The sequence below is a fragment of the Eucyclogobius newberryi genome, unplaced genomic scaffold, assembly GCF_026437365.1.
Source record: "Eucyclogobius newberryi isolate DKJ021-1_F unplaced genomic scaffold, fEucNew1.0.hap1 SCAF_241, whole genome shotgun sequence".
NCBI lineage: Eukaryota > Metazoa > Chordata > Actinopteri > Gobiiformes > Gobiidae > Eucyclogobius > Eucyclogobius newberryi.
The window spans coordinates 82,673-102,028 of record NW_027315881.1 but is presented as its reverse complement, the minus strand read 5'-3'; the positions used below and the strand labels follow the sequence as shown (position 1 = coordinate 102,028).

At 49.3% G+C, this 19,356-nt stretch overlaps 1 protein-coding gene across 2 annotated transcripts; it reads right to left on the bottom strand.

The window, feature by feature from the left end:
• Positions 1 to 2,417: 2,417 nt before the first annotated feature.
• Positions 2,418 to 17,806, bottom strand: dpm1 (dolichyl-phosphate mannosyltransferase subunit 1, catalytic). Of its 2 annotated transcripts, XM_072459641.1 has the most exons (9): positions 17,598 to 17,805; positions 16,951 to 17,050; positions 16,443 to 16,476; positions 12,052 to 12,128; positions 11,697 to 11,722; positions 11,531 to 11,626; positions 4,073 to 4,141; positions 3,188 to 3,302; positions 2,434 to 2,872 (listed from the first exon to the last, which is right to left on the bottom strand). In XM_072459641.1, exons 1-9 carry the CDS (start codon positions 17,726 to 17,728, stop codon positions 2,768 to 2,770), a joined length of 753 nt encoding a protein of 250 aa, XP_072315742.1. In that variant the 5' UTR covers positions 17,729 to 17,805; the 3' UTR covers positions 2,434 to 2,767. The 2 variants fall into 2 exon arrangements, with proteins under 2 accessions (XP_072315743.1, XP_072315742.1); XM_072459642.1 differs by lacking the exon at positions 4,073 to 4,141 and having other exon boundaries at positions 2,418 to 2,872; positions 17,598 to 17,806.
• Between the last annotated feature and the right edge of the window lie 1,550 nt (positions 17,807 to 19,356).

The window sequence follows — 19,356 nt, the reverse complement described above, 5'->3', positions numbered from 1 at the left end:
CAGAGAAGGTTCCACACAGAAGGTTCCACACAGAGAAGGTTCCACACAGAGAAGTTTCCACACAGAGAAGGTTCCACACAGAGAAGGTTCCACACAGAGAAGGTTCCACACAGAAAAGGTTCCACACAGAAAAGGTTCCACACAGAAAAGGTTCCACACAGAGAAGGTTCCACACAGAGAAGGTTCCACACAGAGAAGGTTCCACACAGAGAAGGTTCCACACAGAGAAGGTTCCAAACAGAGAAGGTTCCACACAGAGAAGTTTCCACACAGAGAAGTTTCCACACAGAGAAGGTTCCACACAGAGAAGGTTCCAAACAGAGAAGGTTCCACACAGAGAAGGTTCCACACAGAGAAGGTTCCACACAGAGAAGGTTCCAAACAGAGAAGGTTCCACACAGAGAAGTTTCCACACAGAGAAGTTTCCACACAGAGAAGGTTCCACACAGAGAAGGTTCCACACAGAGAAGGTTCCACACAGAAAAGGTTCCACACAGAAAAGGTTCCACACAGAAAAGGTTCCACACAGAGAAGGTTCCACACAGAGAAGGTTCCACACAGAGAAGGTTCCACACAGAGAAGGTTCCAAACAGAGAAGGTTCCACACAGAGAAGTTTCCACACAGAGAAGTTTCCACACAGAGAAGGTTCCACACAGAGAAGGTTCCAAACAGAGAAGGTTCCACACAGAGAAGGTTCCACACAGAGAAGGTTCCACACAGAGAAGGTTCCAAACAGAGAAGGTTCCACACAGAGAAGTTTCCACACAGAGAAGGTTCCACACAGAGAAGGTTCCACACAGAGAAGTTTCCACACAGAGAAGTTTCCACACAGAGAAGGTTCCACACAGAGAAGGTTCCACACAGAGAAGTTTCCACAGAGAAGGTTCCACACAGAGAAGGTTCCACACAGAGAAGGTTCCACACAGAGAAGGTTCCACACAGAGAAGTTTCCACACAGAGAAGGTTCCACACAGAGAAGGTTCCACACAGAGAAGGTTCCACACAGAGAAGGTTCCACACAGAGAAGGTTCCACACAGAGAAGGTTCCACACAGAGAAGTTTCCACACAGAGAAGGTTCCACACAGAGAAGGTTCCACACAGAGAAGGTTCCACACAGAGAAGGTTCCACACAGAGAAGTTTCCACACAGAAGGTTCCACACAGAGAAGTTTCCACACAGAGAAGGTTCCACACAGAGAAGGTTCCACACAGAGAAGTTTCCACACAGAGAAGTTTCCACACAGAAGGTTCCACACAGAGAAGTTTCCACACAGAGAAGGTTCCACACAGAGAAGGTTCCACACAGAAGGTTCCACACAGAGAAGGTTCCACACAGAGAAGTTTCCACACAGAGAAGGTTCCACACAGAGAAGGTTCCACACAGAGAAGGTTCCACACAGAAAAGGTTCCACACAGAAAAGGTTCCACACAGAAAAGGTTCCACACAGAGAAGGTTCCACACAGAGAAGGTTCCACACAGAGAAGGTTCCACACAGAGAAGGTTCCACACAGAGAAGGTTCCAAACAGAGAAGGTTCCACACAGAGAAGTTTCCACACAGAGAAGTTTCCACACAGAGAAGGTTCCACACAGAGAAGGTTCCAAACAGAGAAGGTTCCACACAGAGAAGGTTCCACACAGAGAAGGTTCCACACAGAGAAGGTTCCAAACAGAGAAGGTTCCACACAGAGAAGTTTCCACACAGAGAAGTTTCCACACAGAGAAGGTTCCACACAGAGAAGGTTCCACACAGAAAAGGTTCCACACAGAAAAGGTTCCACACAGAAAAGGTTCCACACAGAGAAGGTTCCACACAGAGAAGGTTCCACACAGAGAAGGTTCCACACAGAGAAGGTTCCACACAGAGAAGGTTCCAAACAGAGAAGGTTCCACACAGAGAAGTTTCCACACAGAGAAGTTTCCACACAGAGAAGGTTCCACACAGAGAAGGTTCCAAACAGAGAAGGTTCCACACAGAGAAGGTTCCACACAGAGAAGGTTCCACACAGAGAAGGTTCCAAACAGAGAAGGTTCCACACAGAGAAGTTTCCACACAGAGAAGGTTCCACACAGAGAAGGTTCCACACAGAGAAGGTTCCACACAGAGAAGGTTCCACACAGAGAAGGTTCCACACAGAGAAGGTTCTGCTGCTGAAGAGGCCGTTTCCACTTTCCTCTGAACCATTAGTGAGTTTAAATAACAACAGAAAATACTTACAAATCATTTATTTCATCGTCACAGATGTGAACTCTAAACTCTAACACAGTCACCTTTAATCCAGGGGAGGGCAAACTACAGAAACACGCTGAGTAATATTAAATGAGTTAGTTTTACCCTCAGGCCTCTGTCTGCACTCGTTATGCTTCATAAAGACAATGTGAAATGAATTAAATCATATATTCAATATCCTATATTTGACAGAAAAGTGACATTTTGTTTGATATGTGATTTTTTTATTTTTCACATCAATGATGGCGGGCCGGCCCTCCGCTACCTGCCCGGAGTCAAATATGTCCCCTGCTCTAATCTAACAGTCGACTTTGTCCCGTTAGAGCAGGAGATGTTTGTGGAACCCCAGATCTCACATCACGTGTTTGATCACAAGGACTTTAAATGAGATCATGACTGTTAGTGGTCACTGTGCTGCCCCCTGCAGGAAAAAACACCTCACTACATCATTTCATCTGAAACATCACAGAATCAGGCCTAAACCGGGCATAGACCGGGCATAGACCGGGTCTAGACCGGGTCTAAACCAGAGACAGATCATGTGGTGGAGAACAAAGTGATCAAACCCTTGGCAAACGACACGATCTCGTTTCCTCCCAGTTTAGACTCGCCGTAAACTCTGTCCACGAAAGAGATGGGAACCTGAGGACGACAACATGAGTGTGGAGTTAAACACCTTTGTGTACACTAGTGTGTGGCACAGTACACACTAGTGTACACTAGTGTGTGGCACAGTACACACTAGTGTACACTAGTGTGTACTGTGCCACACAAGTGTGTACACACAGTACACACAGTACACACTAGTGTACACAATAGTGTACACTAGTGTGTGGCACAGTGCCACACAATAGTGTACACTAGTGTGTACTGTGCCACACACTAGTGTACACTAGTGTGTGGCACAGTACACACTAGTGTACACTAGTGTGTACTGTGTTTGAGTGAAAGTCATACTTCTCCAATGCTGAAGTTCAGCTGTCGAGCTCTGACCATCATCTCCATCTGAAACACGTAACCTTTAGACACACAACGCTCCACCAGACGCTCCAGCACAGAGCGCTTATACAGCCTGCAACACACAACACACACTTTAGAGCAGGGGTGTAAACATGTGGCCCGCGGGCCACATCCGGCCCCCCAGACGTTGTAATTTGGCCTGCTAAACGTTTCTAATTCATCTTGATTAATTTCCAATAGATATATAGCTTTTTTATCGTTAGAACTATAAGTCCCACGGTCCCATGGTGGCAGCCCCTCCCCTCTGCTGCTCAGCACTGCGGTGCTGCTGGAGCGAGTGGACAGTGCCAATGTGCATCACATGGAAAAAGACGTGTGGTTTTAAGAAACACGTGTAAGAAAGAGCTAATGTGGAGCTAATGTGGAGCTAACAACAAGAAAACAATCTTCTGAGGAAAACATCCAAACCAGGTCAAACCTTGACACTGTGTCCACTCTAATGTGACCGTGAGACTGTGTCCACTCTAATGTGACCGTGAGACTGTGTCCACTCTAATGTGACCGTGACACTGTGTCCACTCTAATGTGACCGTGACACTGTGTCCACTCTAATGTGACCGTGAGACTGTGTCCACTCTAATGTGACCGTGAGACTGTGTCCACTCTAATGTGACCGTGAGACTGTGTCCACTCTAATGTGACCGTGACACTGTGTCCACTCTAATGTGACCGTGACACTGTGTCCACTCTAATGTGACCGTGAGACTGTGTCCACTCTAATGTGACCGTGAGACTGTGTCCACTCTAATGTGACCGTGAGACTGTGTCCACTCTAATGTGACCGTGAGACTGTGTCCACTCTAATGTGACCGTGTGTCTCACCTGAAGCTCCCCGTGAGGTCTGAGGCTCCAGGACGCAACAAAACCTGCGTCAAGAAGTTTGCTCCTCGACTGAAACACAGAACGACCACAGTCACTTCAAACTGAACGACAGAACGTGGAACGACAGAACGTGGAGCGACAGAACGTGGAGCGACAGAACGTGGAGCGACAGAACGACAGAACGTGGAGCGACAGAACGTGGAGCGACAGAACGTGGAGCGACAGAACGTGGAGCGACAGAACGACAGAACGTGGAGCGACAGAACGTGGAGCGACAGAACGTGGAGCGACAGAACGTGGAGCGACAGAACGACAGAACGTGGAGCGACAGAACGTGGAGCGACAGAACGTGGAGCGACAGAACGACAGAACGTGGAGCGACAGAACGTGGAGCGACAGAACGTGGAGCGACAGAACGACAGAACGTGGAGCGACAGAACGACAGAACGTGGAGCGACAGAACGACAGATCGTGGAGCGACAGAACGTGGAGCGACAGAACGTGGAGCGACAGAACGTGGAGCGACAGAACGTGGAACGACAGAACGTGGAACGTGGAGCGACAGAACGTGGAACGACAGAACGTGGAGCGACAGAACGTGGAGCGACAGAACGTGGAGCGACAGAACGTGGAGCGACAGAACGTGGAACGACAGAACGTGGAGCGACAGAACGTGGAGCGACAGAACGTGGAGCGACAGAACGTGGAACGACAGAACGTGGAGCGACAGAACGTGGAGCGACAGAACGTGGAGCGACAGAACGTGGAACGACAGAACGTGGAGCGACAGAACGTGGAGCGACAGAACGTGGAGCGACAGAACGTGGAGCGACAGAACGACAGAACGTGGAGCGACAGAACGTGGAGCGACAGAACGACAGAACGTGGAGCGACAGAACGTGGAGCGACAGAACGTGGAGCGACAGAACGACAGAACGTGGAGCGACAGAACGACAGAACGTGGAGCGACAGAACGACAGATCGTGGAGCGACAGAACGTGGAACGTGGAACGACAGAACGTGGAGCGACAGAACGTGGAGCGACAGAACGTGGAGCGACAGAACGTGGAGCGACAGAACGTGGAGCGACAGAACGTGGAACGACAGAACGTGGAGCGACAGAACGTGGAGCGACAGAACGTGGAACGACAGAACGTGGAGCGACAGAACGTGGAGCGACAGAACGACAGAACGTGGAGCGACAGAACGTGGAGCGACAGAACGTGGAACGACAGAACGTGGAGCGACAGAACGTGGAGCGACAGAACGACAGAACGTGGAGCGACAGAACGTGGAGCGACAGAACGTGGAGCGACAGAACGACAGAACGTGGAGCGACAGAACGACAGAACGTGGAGCGACAGAACGTGGAGCGACAGAACGTGGAACGACAGAACGTGGAACGTGGAGCGACAGAACGTGGAGCGACAGAACGTGGAGCGACAGAACGTGGAGCGACAGAACGTGGAGCGACAGAACGACAGAACGTGGAACGACAGAACGTGGAGCGACAGAACGTGGAGCGACAGAACGTGGAGCGACAGAACGACAGAACGTGGAACGACAGAACGTGGAGCGACAGAACGTGGAGCGACAGAACGACAGAACGTGGAGCGACAGAACGTGGAGCGACAGAACAACAGAACGTGGAGCGACAGAACGTGGAGCGACAGAACGTGGAGCGACAGAACGTGGAGCGACAGAACGTGGAACGACAGAACGTGGAGCGACAGAACGTGGAGCGACAGAACGTGGAGCGACAGAACGTGGAGCGACAGAACGTGGAACGACAGAACGTGGAGCGACAGAACGTGGAGCGACAGAACGTGGAGCGACAGAACGTGGAGCGACAGAACGTGGAGCGACAGAACGTGGAGCGACAGAACGTGGAGCGACAGAACGACAGAACGTGGAGCGACAGAACGTGGAGCGACAGAACGTGGAGCGACAGAACGTGGAGCGACAGAACGAGGAGCGACAGAACGTGGAGCGACAGAACGTGGAACGACAGAACGTGGAACGTGGAGCGACAGAACGTGGAGCGACAGAACGTGGAGCGACAGAACGACAGAACGTGGAACGACAGAACGTGGAAGGTGGAGCGACAGAACGTGGAGCGACAGAACGTGGAGCGACAGAACGACAGAACGTGGAACGACAGAACGTGGAGCGACAGAACGTGGAGCGACAGAACGTGGAGCGACAGAACGTGGAGCGACAGAACGTGGAGCGACAGAACGTGGAGCGACAGAACGACAGAACGTGGAGCGACAGAACGTGGAGCGACAGAACGACAGAACGTGGAACGACAGAACGTGGAGCGACAGAACGTGGAACGTGGAGCGACAGAACGTGGAGCGACAGAACGTGGAGCGACAGAACGTGGAACGTGGAGCGACAGAACGTGGAGCGACAGAACGTGGAGCGACAGAACGACAGAACGTGGAACGACAGAACGTGGAGCGACAGAACGTGGAGCGACAGAACGTGGAGCGACAGAACGACAGAACGTGGAACGACAGAACGTGGAGCGACAGAACGTGGAGCGACAGAACGTGGAGCGACAGAACGTGGAGCGACAGAACGTGGAACGACAGAACGTGGAGCGACAGAACGTGGAACGACAGAACGACAGAACGTGGAACGACAGAACGTGGAGCGACAGAACGTGGAGCGACAGAACGTGGAGCGACAGAACGTGGAACGACAGAACGTGAAACGTGGAGCGACAGAACGTGGAGCGACAGAACGTGGAGCGACAGAACGTGGAGCGACAGAACGACAGAACGTGGAGCGACAGAACGTGGAGCGACAGAACGTGGAGCGACAGAACGTGGAGCGACAGAACGACAGAACGTGGAGCGACAGAACGTGGAGCGACAGAACGACAGATCGTGGAGCGACAGAACGTGGAACGACAGAACGTGGAGCGACAGAACGTGGAGCGACAGAACGTGGAGCGACAGAACGTGGAGCGACAGAACGTGGAGCGACAGAACGTGGAACGACAGAACGTGGAGCGACAGAACGTGGAGCGACAGAACGTGGAGCGACAGAACGTGGAACGACAGAACGTGGAGCGACAGAACGTGGAGCGACAGAATGTGGAGCGACAGAACGTGGAGCGACAGAACGTGGAGCGACAGAACGTGGAACGACAGAACGTGGAACGTGGAGCGACAGAACGTGGAGCGACAGAACGTGGAACGACAGAACGTGGAGCGACAGAACGTGGAACGACAGAACGTGGAACGACAGAACGTGGAACGTGGAGCGACAGAACGTGGAGCGACAGAACGTGGAACGACAGAACGTGGAGCGACAGAACGTGGAGCGACAGAACGTGGAGCGACAGAACGTGGAGCGACAGAACGTGGAGCGACAGAACGTGGAGCGACAGAACGACACAACGTGGAGCGACAGAACGTGGAGCGACAGAACGTGGAACGACAGAACGTGGAGCGACAGAACGTGGAGCGACAGAACGTGGAGCGACAGAACGTGGAGCGACAGAACGTGGAGCGACAGAACGTGGAGCGACAGAACGTGGAACGACAGAACGTGAAACGTGGAGCGACAGAACGTGGAGCGACAGAACGTGGAGCGACAGAACGTGGAGCGACAGAACGACAGAACGTGGAGCGACAGAACGTGGAGCGACAGAACGTGGAGCGACAGAACGTGGAGCGACAGAACGACAGAACGTGGAGCGACAGAACGTGGAGCGACAGAACGACAGATCGTGGAGCGACAGAACGTGGAACGACAGAACGTGGAGCGACAGAACGTGGAGCGACAGAACGTGGAGCGACAGAACGTGGAGCGACAGAACGTGGAGCGACAGAACGTGGAGCGACAGAACGTGGAGCGACAGAACGTGGAGCGACAGAACGTGGAACGACAGAACGTGAAACGTGGAGCGACAGAACGTGGAGCGACAGAACGTGGAGCGACAGAACGTGGAGCGACAGAACGACAGAACGTGGAGCGACAGAACGTGGAGCGACAGAACGTGGAGCGACAGAACGTGGAGCGACAGAACGTGGAACGACAGAACGTGAAACGTGGAGCGACAGAACGTGGAGCGACAGAACGTGGAGCGACAGAACGTGGAGCGACAGAACGACAGAACGTGGAGCGACAGAACGTGGAGCGACAGAACGTGGAGCGACAGAACGTGGAGCGACAGAACGACAGAACGTGGAGCGACAGAACGTGGAGCGACAGAACGACAGATCGTGGAGCGACAGAACGTGGAACGACAGAACGTGGAGCGACAGAACGTGGAGCGACAGAACGTGGAGCGACAGAACGTGGAGCGACAGAACGTGGAGCGACAGAACGTGGAACGACAGAACGTGGAGCGACAGAACGTGGAGCGACAGAACGTGGAGCGACAGAACGTGGAACGACAGAACGTGGAGCGACAGAACGTGGAGCGACAGAATGTGGAGCGACAGAACGTGGAGCGACAGAACGTGGAGCGACAGAACGTGGAACGACAGAACGTGGAACGTGGAGCGACAGAACGTGGAGCGACAGAACGTGGAACGACAGAACGTGGAGCGACAGAACGTGGAACGACAGAACGTGGAACGACAGAACGTGGAACGTGGAGCGACAGAACGTGGAGCGACAGAACGTGGAACGACAGAACGTGGAGCGACAGAACGTGGAGCGACAGAACGTGGAGCGACAGAACGTGGAGCGACAGAACGTGGAGCGACAGAACGTGGAGCGACAGAACGACACAACGTGGAGCGACAGAACGTGGAGCGACAGAACGTGGAACGACAGAACGTGGAGCGACAGAACGTGGAGCGACAGAACGTGGAGCGACAGAACGACAGAACGTGGAACGACAGAACGTGGAGCGACAGAACGTGGAGCGACAGAACGTGGAGCGACAGAACGTGGAGCGACAGAACGTGGAGCGACAGAACGACAGAACGTGGAGCGACAGAACGTGGAGCGACAGAACGTGGAGCGACAGAACGACAGAACGTGGAGCGACAGAATGTGGAGCGACAGAACGTGGAGCGACAGAACGACAGAACGTGGAGCGACAGAACGTGGAGCGACAGAACGTGGAGCGACAGAACGACAGAACGTGGAGCGACAGAACGTGGAGCGACAGAACGTGGAGCGACAGAACGTGGAGCGACAGAACGTGGAGCGACAGAACGACAGATCGTGGAGCGACAGAACGTGGAACGACAGAACGTGGAGCGACAGAACGTGGAGCGACAGAACGTGGAGCGACAGAACGTGGAGCGACAGAACGTGGAACGACAGAACGTGGAGCGACAGAACGTGGAGCGACAGAACGTGGAGCGACAGAACGTGGAACGACAGAACGTGGAGCGACAGAACGTGGAGCGACAGAACGTGGAGCGACAGAACGACAGAACGTGGAGCGACAGAACGACAGAACGTGGAGCGACAGAACGTGGAGCGACAGAACGTGGAACGACAGAACGTGGAACGTGGAGCGACAGAACGTGGAGCGACAGAACGTGGAGCGACAGAACGACAGAACGTGGAACGACAGAACGTGGAGCGACAGAACGTGGAGCGACAGAACGTGGAGCGACAGAACGTGGAGCGACAGAACGTGGAACGACAGAACGTGGAGCGACAGAACGTGGAACGACAGAACGACAGAACGTGGAACGACAGAACGTGGAGCGACAGAACGTGGAGCGACAGAACGTGGAGCGACAGAACGTGGAACGACAGAACGTGAAACGTGGAGCGACAGAACGTGGAGCGACAGAACGTGGAGCGACAGAACGTGGAGCGACAGAACGACAGAACGTGGAGCGACAGAACGTGGAGCGACAGAACGTGGAGCGACAGAACGTGGAGCGACAGAACGACAGAACGTGGAGCGACAGAACGTGGAGCGACAGAACGACAGATCGTGGAGCGACAGAACGTGGAACGACAGAACGTGGAGCGACAGAACGTGGAGCGACAGAACGTGGAGCGACAGAACGTGGAGCGACAGAACGTGTAGCGACAGAACGTGGAGCGACAGAACGTGGAGCGACAGAACGTGGAGCGACAGAACGTGGAGCGACAGAACGTGGAACGACAGAACGTGGAGCGACAGAACGTGGAGCGACAGAATGTGGAGCGACAGAACGTGGAGCGACAGAACGTGGAGCGACAGAACGTGGAACGACAGAACGTGGAACGTGGAGCGACAGAACGTGGAGCGACAGAACGTGGAACGACAGAACGTGGAGCGACAGAACGTGGAACGACAGAACGTGGAACGACAGAACGTGGAACGTGGAGCGACAGAACGTGGAGCGACAGAACGTGGAACGACAGAACGTGGAGCGACAGAACGTGGAGCGACAGAACGTGGAGCGACAGAACGTGGAGCGACAGAACGTGGAGCGACAGAACGTGGAGCGACAGAACGACACAACGTGGAGCGACAGAACGTGGAGCGACAGAACGTGGAACGACAGAACGTGGAGCGACAGAACGTGGAGCGACAGAACGTGGAGCGACAGAACGACAGAACGTGGAACGACAGAACGTGGAGCGACAGAACGTGGAGCGACAGAACGTGGAGCGACAGAACGTGGAGCGACAGAACGTGGAGCGACAGAACGACAGAACGTGGAGCGACAGAACGTGGAGCGACAGAACGTGGAGCGACAGAACGACAGAACGTGGAGCGACAGAATGTGGAGCGACAGAACGTGGAGCGACAGAACGACAGAACGTGGAGCGACAGAACGTGGAGCGACAGAACGTGGAGCGACAGAACGACAGAACGTGGAGCGACAGAACGTGGAGCGACAGAACGTGGAGCGACAGAACGTGGAGCGACAGAACGTGGAGCGACAGAACGACAGATCGTGGAGCGACAGAACGTGGAACGACAGAACGTGGAGCGACAGAACGTGGAGCGACAGAACGTGGAGCGACAGAACGTGGAGCGACAGAACGTGGAACGACAGAACGTGGAGCGACAGAACGTGGAGCGACAGAACGTGGAGCGACAGAACGTGGAACGACAGAACGTGGAGCGACAGAACGTGGAGCGACAGAACGTGGAGCGACAGAACGACAGAACGTGGAGCGACAGAACGACAGAACGTGGAGCGACAGAACGTGGAGCGACAGAACGTGGAACGACAGAACGTGGAACGTGGAGCGACAGAACGTGGAGCGACAGAATGTGGAGCGACAGAACGACAGAACGTGGAGCGACAGAACGTGGAGCGACAGAACAACAGAACGTGGAGCGACAGAACGTGGAGCGACAGAACGTGGAACGACAGAACGTGGAGCGACAGAACGTGGAGCGACAGAACGTGGAACGACAGAACGTGGAGCGACAGAACGTGGAACGACAGAACGTGGAACGTGGAGCGACAGAACGTGGAGCGACAGAACGTGGAGCGACAGAACGACAGAACGTGGAGCTAAAAGGACCTGATTAACTTCCTCCTCAAGTCCCATCCGTAAACTCCTCCGTTTCCCTTGTACCTCGTCCCAGAGACAACGTCCAGGTCTCCGTCCCTCTGCGTCCTGCAACAACAAACTACACTCACTTTTGTCCTCGGACTTTGCTGAATATTAAAACCTAAACTCAACTTACCGAATGAATTCTGGGATGAATTTAGGCTAAAAACAAAAAGGGAAAAGTTACAATTAAATGACAATAAATCAGATTTCAAGCATAAAACATTTGATTTTCATGGTCAGTGGATCTGACGGTGAAAGAAACAGAATCATTCACTTCTGACACTTCCTCTGAACATTATGAACCTCATCAGTTTGAACAGCTTTAGATGAATTCATAAAACAGAGACTTTCAGCTGGAAATGCCCATATTTGGAAATGTTTAGGTCATGTGATTGAATCCTGTTTCTTAGAACATTCCGGACGATCTCACGGCTCCAGAAAAACTCCAGAAAAGCTCTGGACGTTTGTGTAAATGAAGAGTTCCTCACGTGGTGAGACAGGTCAGCGTCCATGATGAAGATGAAGCTTCCTGTGGCGTGTTTGAGTCCGTGAATGTACGCCGTCCCTATGACGACAAGACACATGTTTCACCTAAAGACATGTTCACCACGTGTTTCACCTAAAGACATGTTCACCACGTGTTTCACCTAAAGACATGTTCACCACGTGTTTCACCTAAAGACATGTTCACCACGTGTTTCACCTAAAGACATGTTCACCACGTGTTTCACCTAAAGACATGTTCACCACGTGTTTCACCTAAAGACATGTTCACCACGTGTTTCACCTAAAGACATGTTCACCACGTGTTTCACCTAAAGACATGTTCACCACCTGTTTCACCTAAAGACATGTTCACCACGTGTTTCACCTAAAGACATGTTCACCACGTGTTTCACCTAAAGACATGTTCACCACGTGTTTCACCTAAAGACATGTTCACCACATGTTTCACCTAAAGACATGTTCACCACGTGTTTCACCTAAAGACATGTTCACCACATGTTTCACCTAAAGACATGTTCACCACGTGTTTCACCTAAAGACATGTTCACCACATGTTTCACCTAAAGACATGTTCACCACGTGTTTCACCTAAAGACATGTTCACCACGTGTTTCACCTAAAGACATGTTCACCACGTGTTTCACCTAAAGACATGTTCACCACGTGTTTCACCTAAAGACATGTTCACCACGTGTTTCACCTAAAGACATGTTCACCACGTGTTTCACCTAAAGACATGTTCACCACGTGTTTCACCTAAAGACATGTTCACCACGTGTTTCACCTAAAGACATGTTCACCACATGTTTCACCTAAAGACATGTTCACCACATGTTTCACCTAAAGACATGTTCACCACATGTTTCACCTAAAGACATGTTCACCACATGTTTCACCTAAAGACATGTTCACCACATGTTTCACCTAAAGACATGTTCACCACATGTTTCACCTAAAGACATGTTCACCACGTGTTTCACCTAAAGACATGTTCACCACGTGTTTCACCTAAAGACATGTTCACCACGTGTTTCACCTAAAGACATGTTCACCACATGTTTCACCTAAAGACATGTTCACCACATGTTTCACCTAAAGACATGTTCACCACGTGTTTCACCTAAAGACATGTTCACCACATGTTTCACCTAAAGACATGTTCACCACATGTTTCACCTAAAGACATGTTCACCACGTGTTTCACCTAAAGACATGTTCACCACGTGTTTCACCTAAAGACATGTTCACCACATGTTTCACCTAAAGACATGTTCACCACGTGTTTCACCTAAAGACATGTTCACCACGTGTTTCACCTAAAGACATGTTCACCACATGTTTCACCTAAAGACATGTTCACCACATGTTTCACCTAAAGACATGTTCACCACATGTTTCACCTAAAGACATGTTCACCACATGTTTCACCTAAAGACATATTCACCACATGTTTCACCTAAAGACATGTTCACCACATGTTTCACCTAAAGACATGTTCACCACGTGTTTCACCTAAAGACATGTTCACCACGTGTTTCACCTAAAGACATGTTCACCACGTGTTTCACCTAAAGACATGTTCACCACGTGTTTCACCTAAAGACATGTTCACCACGTGTTTCACATAAAGACATGTTCACCACATGTTTCACATAAAGACATGTTCACCACATGTTTCACCTAAAGACATGTTCACCACATGTTTCACCTAAAGACATGTTCACCACATGTTTCACCTAAAGACATGTTCACCACGTGTTTCACATAAAGACATGTTCACCACATGTTTCACCTAAAGACATGTTCACCACATGTTTCACCTAAAGACATGTTCACCACGTGTTTCACCTAAAGACATGTTCACCACATGTTTCACCTAAAGACATGTTCACCACATGTTTCACCTAAAGACATGTTCACCACGTGTTTCACCTAAAGACATGTTCACCACGTGTTTCACCTAAAGACATGTTCACCACGTGTTTCACCTAAAGACATGTTCACCACGTGTTTCACCTAAAGACATGTTCACCACATGTTTCACCTAAAGACATGTTCACCACATGTTTCACCTAAAGACATGTTCACCACATGTTTCACCTAAAGACATGTTCACCACGTGTTTCACCTAAAGACATGTTCACCACGTGTTTCACCTAAAGACATGTTCACCACGTGTTTCACCTAAAGACATGTTCACCACGTGTTTCACCTAAAGACATGTTCACCACGTGTTTCACCTAAAGACATGTTCACCACGTGTTTCACCTAAAGACATGTTCACCACATGTTTCACCTAAAGACATGTTCACCACATGTTTCACCTAAAGACATGTTCACCACATGTTTCACCTAAAGACATGTTCGCCACGTGTTTCACATAAAGACATGTTCACCACGTGTTTCATCTAAAGACATGTTCACCACGTGTTTCACATAAAGACATGTTCACCACATGTTTCACCTAAAGACATGTTCACCACATGTTTCACCTAAAGACATGTTCACCACATGTTTCACATAAAGACATGTTCACCACATGTTTCACCTAAAGACATGTTCACCACGTGTTTCACCTAAAGACATGTTCACCACGTGTTTCACCTAAAGACATGTTCACCACGTGTTTCACCTAAAGACATGTTCACCACATGTTTCACCTAAAGACATGTTCACCACGTGTTTCACCTAAAGACATGTTCACCACGTGTTTCACCTAAAGACATGTTCACCACGTGTTTCACCTAAAGACATGTTCACCACGTGTTTCACCTAAAGACATGTTCACCACGTGTTTCACCTAAAGACATGTTCACCACGTGTTTCACCTAAAGACATGTTCACCACGTGTTTCACCTAAAGACATGTTCACCACGTGTTTCACCTAAAGACATGTTCACCACGTGTTTCACCTAAAGACATGTTCACCACGTGTTTCACCTAAAGACATGTTCACCACGTGTTTCACCTAAAGACATGTTCACCACGTGTTTCACCTAAAGACATGTTCACCACCTGTTTCACCTAAAGACATGTTCACCACGTGTTTCACCTAAAGACATGTTCACCACGTGTTTCACCTAAAGACATGTTCACCACGTGTTTCACCTAAAGACATGTTCACCACGTGTTTCACCTAAAGACATGTTCACCACGTGTTTCACCTAAAGACATGTTCACCACGTGTTTCACCTAAAGACATGTTCACCACCTGTTTCACCTAAAGACATGTTCACCACGTGTTTCACCTAAAGACATGTTCACCACGTGTTTCACCTAAAGACATGTTCACCACCTGTTTCACCTAAAGACATGTTCACCACGTGTTTCACCTAAAGACATGTTCACCACGTGTTTCACCTAAAGACATGTTCACCACGTGTTTCACCTAAAGACATGTTCACCACGTGTTTCACCTAAAGACATGTTCACCACGTGTTTCATCTAAAGACATGTTCACCACGTGTTTCACCTAAAGACATGTTCACCACGTGTTTCACATAAAGACATGTTCACCACATGTTTCACCTAAAGACATGTTCACCACGTGTTTCACACAAAGACATGTTCACCACGTGTTTCACCTAAAGACATGTTCACCACGTGTTTCACCTAAAGACATGTTCACCACGTGTTTCACATAAAGACATGTTCACCACGTGTTTCACCTAAAGACATGTTCACCACGTGTTTCACCTAAAGACATGTTCACCACGTGTTTCACCTAAAGACATGTTCACCACCTGTTTCACCTAAAGACATGTTCACCACGTGTTTCACCTAAAGACATGTTCACCACGTGTTTCACCTAAAGACATGTTCACCACGTGTTTCACCTAAAGACATGTTCACCACGTGTTTCACCTAAAGACATGTTCACCACGTGTTTCACCTAAAGACATGTTCACCACCTGTTTCACCTAAAGACATGTTCACCACGTGTTTCACCTAAAGACATGTTCACCACGTGTTTCACCTAAAGACATGTTCACCACCTGTTTCACCTAAAGACATGTTCACCACGTGTTTCACCTAAAGACATGTTCACCACGTGTTTCACCTAAAGACATGTTCACCACGTGTTTCATCTAAAGACATGTTCACCACGTGTTTCACCTAAAGACATGTTCACCACGTGTTTCACATAAAGACATGTTCACCACATGTTTCACCTAAAGACATGTTCACCACGTGTTTCACACAAAGACATGTTCACCACGTGTTTCACCTAAAGACATGTTCACCACGTGTTTCACCTAAAGACATGTTCACCACGTGTTTCACATAAAGACATGTTCACCACGTGTTTCACCTAAAGACATGTTCACCACGTGTTTCACACAAAGACACACGGGACAAACATTAAACTCACCCAGGCCCAGTTTTTTGGCTCGAGGACGAAGAATCTACAAAACCAAAGGAATAAAACAAAAACTGATGATTATTCAAGGCCTGAAACTGAAGTTTGTCCAAAACACATAAAGAACTTTAGAACCAACAGTTTAACTGTGTGTAGTTCACGTGTAGATCACATTTAGTTCACGTGTAGTTCACGTGTAGTTCACGTGTAGATCACGTGTAGATCATGTGTAGATCACGTGTAGTTCACGTGTAGTTCACGTGTAGATCACGTGTAGATCACATTTAGTTCACGTTTAGTTCACGTGTAGTACAAGTGTAGTTCATGTGTAGTTCACGTGTAGATCACATTTAGTTCACGTTTAGTTCACGTGTAGTACAAGTGTAGTTCATGTGTAGTTCACGTGTAGTACAAGTGTAGTTCATGTGTAGTTCACGTGTAGTTCACATGTAGTTCATGTTTAGTTCCTCTGGTTGTGTGGTTGCCATGGCGCCTCAGGTTGTGGGTGTTTTACACGTACGATCTTGTCTGGGCCGTAGATGTGCTGCAGCTGCTGTGCCACCTCCAGAGTCCCGTCCGGGCTGCCGTCGTCAATGACGATGACCTCGTAATCCAACCCACTGACCACAAAACAGAAAGTCTTTATCAGAGCTGCAGCGCGTCATCTGTGTCCCCCTGAGACGTGTCCCCCTGAGACGTGTCCCCCTGAGACGTGTCCCCATGAGACGTGTCCCCATGAGACGTGTCCCCCTGAGACGTGTCCCCCTGAGGCGTGTCCCCATGAGACGTGTCCCCATGAGACGTGTCCACATGAGACGTGTCCCCCTGAGGCGTGTCCCCCTGAGGCGTGTCCCCCTGAGGCGTGTCCCCATGAGACGTGTCCCCCTGAAATGTGCTGGCTCTGGACCTGGCTCTGGAGTTTCTTGTGGTTCTTTAAAAATTCAACATTAAAACTTTTCACATTTTCGTTTCTCAAAGTTTAAGGACCTGTTTTGGTTGAAATAAAGTAAAGCTAATTCAGTTAAGACTTTAAGACTTTAACTTGTCATTTCTGGTCAGTTTTATTCCAGAGAGTTCCAGACATGACTGAGCTGTGGATCAGAGCTTCAGCTTCAGTGACAGCTCAGCGTTAGCCACATTAGCATAGTTAGCTTCACTCAAACTCACCTTTCCCCGAAGTATTTGACCAGGAGCCACACGATCAGAGGCAGGTTCTCCCGCTCGTTGTAGGTCGGTAAAAGGACGGAGTATTTGTCTCCGCTGAAGCCGCGCGGGGGCGACGGTTTGCGGCGCGACATCGTCAAATCGCGGGCCAGAAGCTAATGCTAAAGCAGCTAGCGCCACGCCGCTTCCGGCTACAGAACATAAACATCCGGCTCAGTTGCACAGGCTTTTCAAAATAAAGCACCGAAGCTGTCCATGGATCTGCGAGCACAGACGTGTCGTGAGTCCTCCCAGTGGCAGTGAGTGGAATAAATATATATATATATATATATATATATATATATATATATATATATATATATATATATATATATATATATATATATATATATATATAGGTCAGTTATACAAACTACTGTGTCCTAAAACATAAACATGTATCATGTGCACACTGGATTAACAGAATTAGATCATTCTAATTAGCTGTCAAACTCACAATCACCACAAGAGGGCGCGCGGAACCAATGCAATGGCCTCAACTCTCTCTCTCTTTGAAAATATATTTTGTTGGTCCTATTTTCAAGACAATCCTAATCTAATTCAATGAGTCGAATCAAGCGTTATTATTTGAATATATAACATAAAAATATAAAACATAAAAAATCCAGCTCCAGCTCCAGATCCAGATAGAGTCATGTGACTTGCACGAGTTGCATCATTTCCAGAACGTATGATTCAAGAGTAAATTCACATTCAACGTTACGTTTTCATCTTTTTTATTCAAACCAGTTTCTGAAACATAAACATCTCACACAAAATGGCACAAATAATAATCATAATAATCATAATAATCATAATAATCATAATATCTCCCAAAAGCCCAAAACTGTCATCCTTTTGTAAACATGAGGTAAAATAAGGTCCAGAAAAGTCAGAACATAGTTATTTTACAGATAAAATGGATCTTCGTCACAGTTGAAACATTTGGACACATTTTGAGGCAGTTTAAGGTTATAATAAAATACAACGATCTAAGGCTTGAATACAGTGCAGTACATTTACAAATATATATATTTCAGTGCGAATGAGACACATTTGTTAAATACTTTCATCTTTTCTTTAAAGCCTCATATTCTGCTTCATGAAGCCTCGTCACGATGAAGCCTCATGATGAAGCCTCGTCACAATGAAGCCTCATGATGAAGCCACGTCACGATGAAGCCTCATGATGAAGCCTCGTCACGATGAAGCCTCATGATGAAGCCACGTCACGATGAAGCCTCATGATGAAGCCTCGTCACGATGAAGCCTCATGATGAAGCCTCGTCACGATGAAGCCTCATGATGAAGCCTCGTCACGATGAAGCCTCATGATGAAGCCTCGTCACGATGAAGCCTCATGATGAAGCCTCGTCACGATGAAGCCTCATGATGAAGCCTCGTCACGATGAAGCCTCATGATGAAGCCTCGTCACGATGAAGCCTCATGATGAAGCCACGTCACGATGAAGCCTCATGATGAAGCCTCTTCACGATGAAGCCTCATGATGAAGCCACGTCACGATGAAGCCTCATGATGAAGCCTCATCACGATGAAGCCTCATGATGAAGCCACGTCACGATGAAGCCTCATGATGAAGCCACGTCACGATGAAGCCTCATGATGAAGCCTCGTCACGATGAAGCCTCATGATGAAGCCTCGTCACGATGAAGCCTCATGATGAAGCCACGTCACGATGAAGCCTCATGATGAAGCCTCGT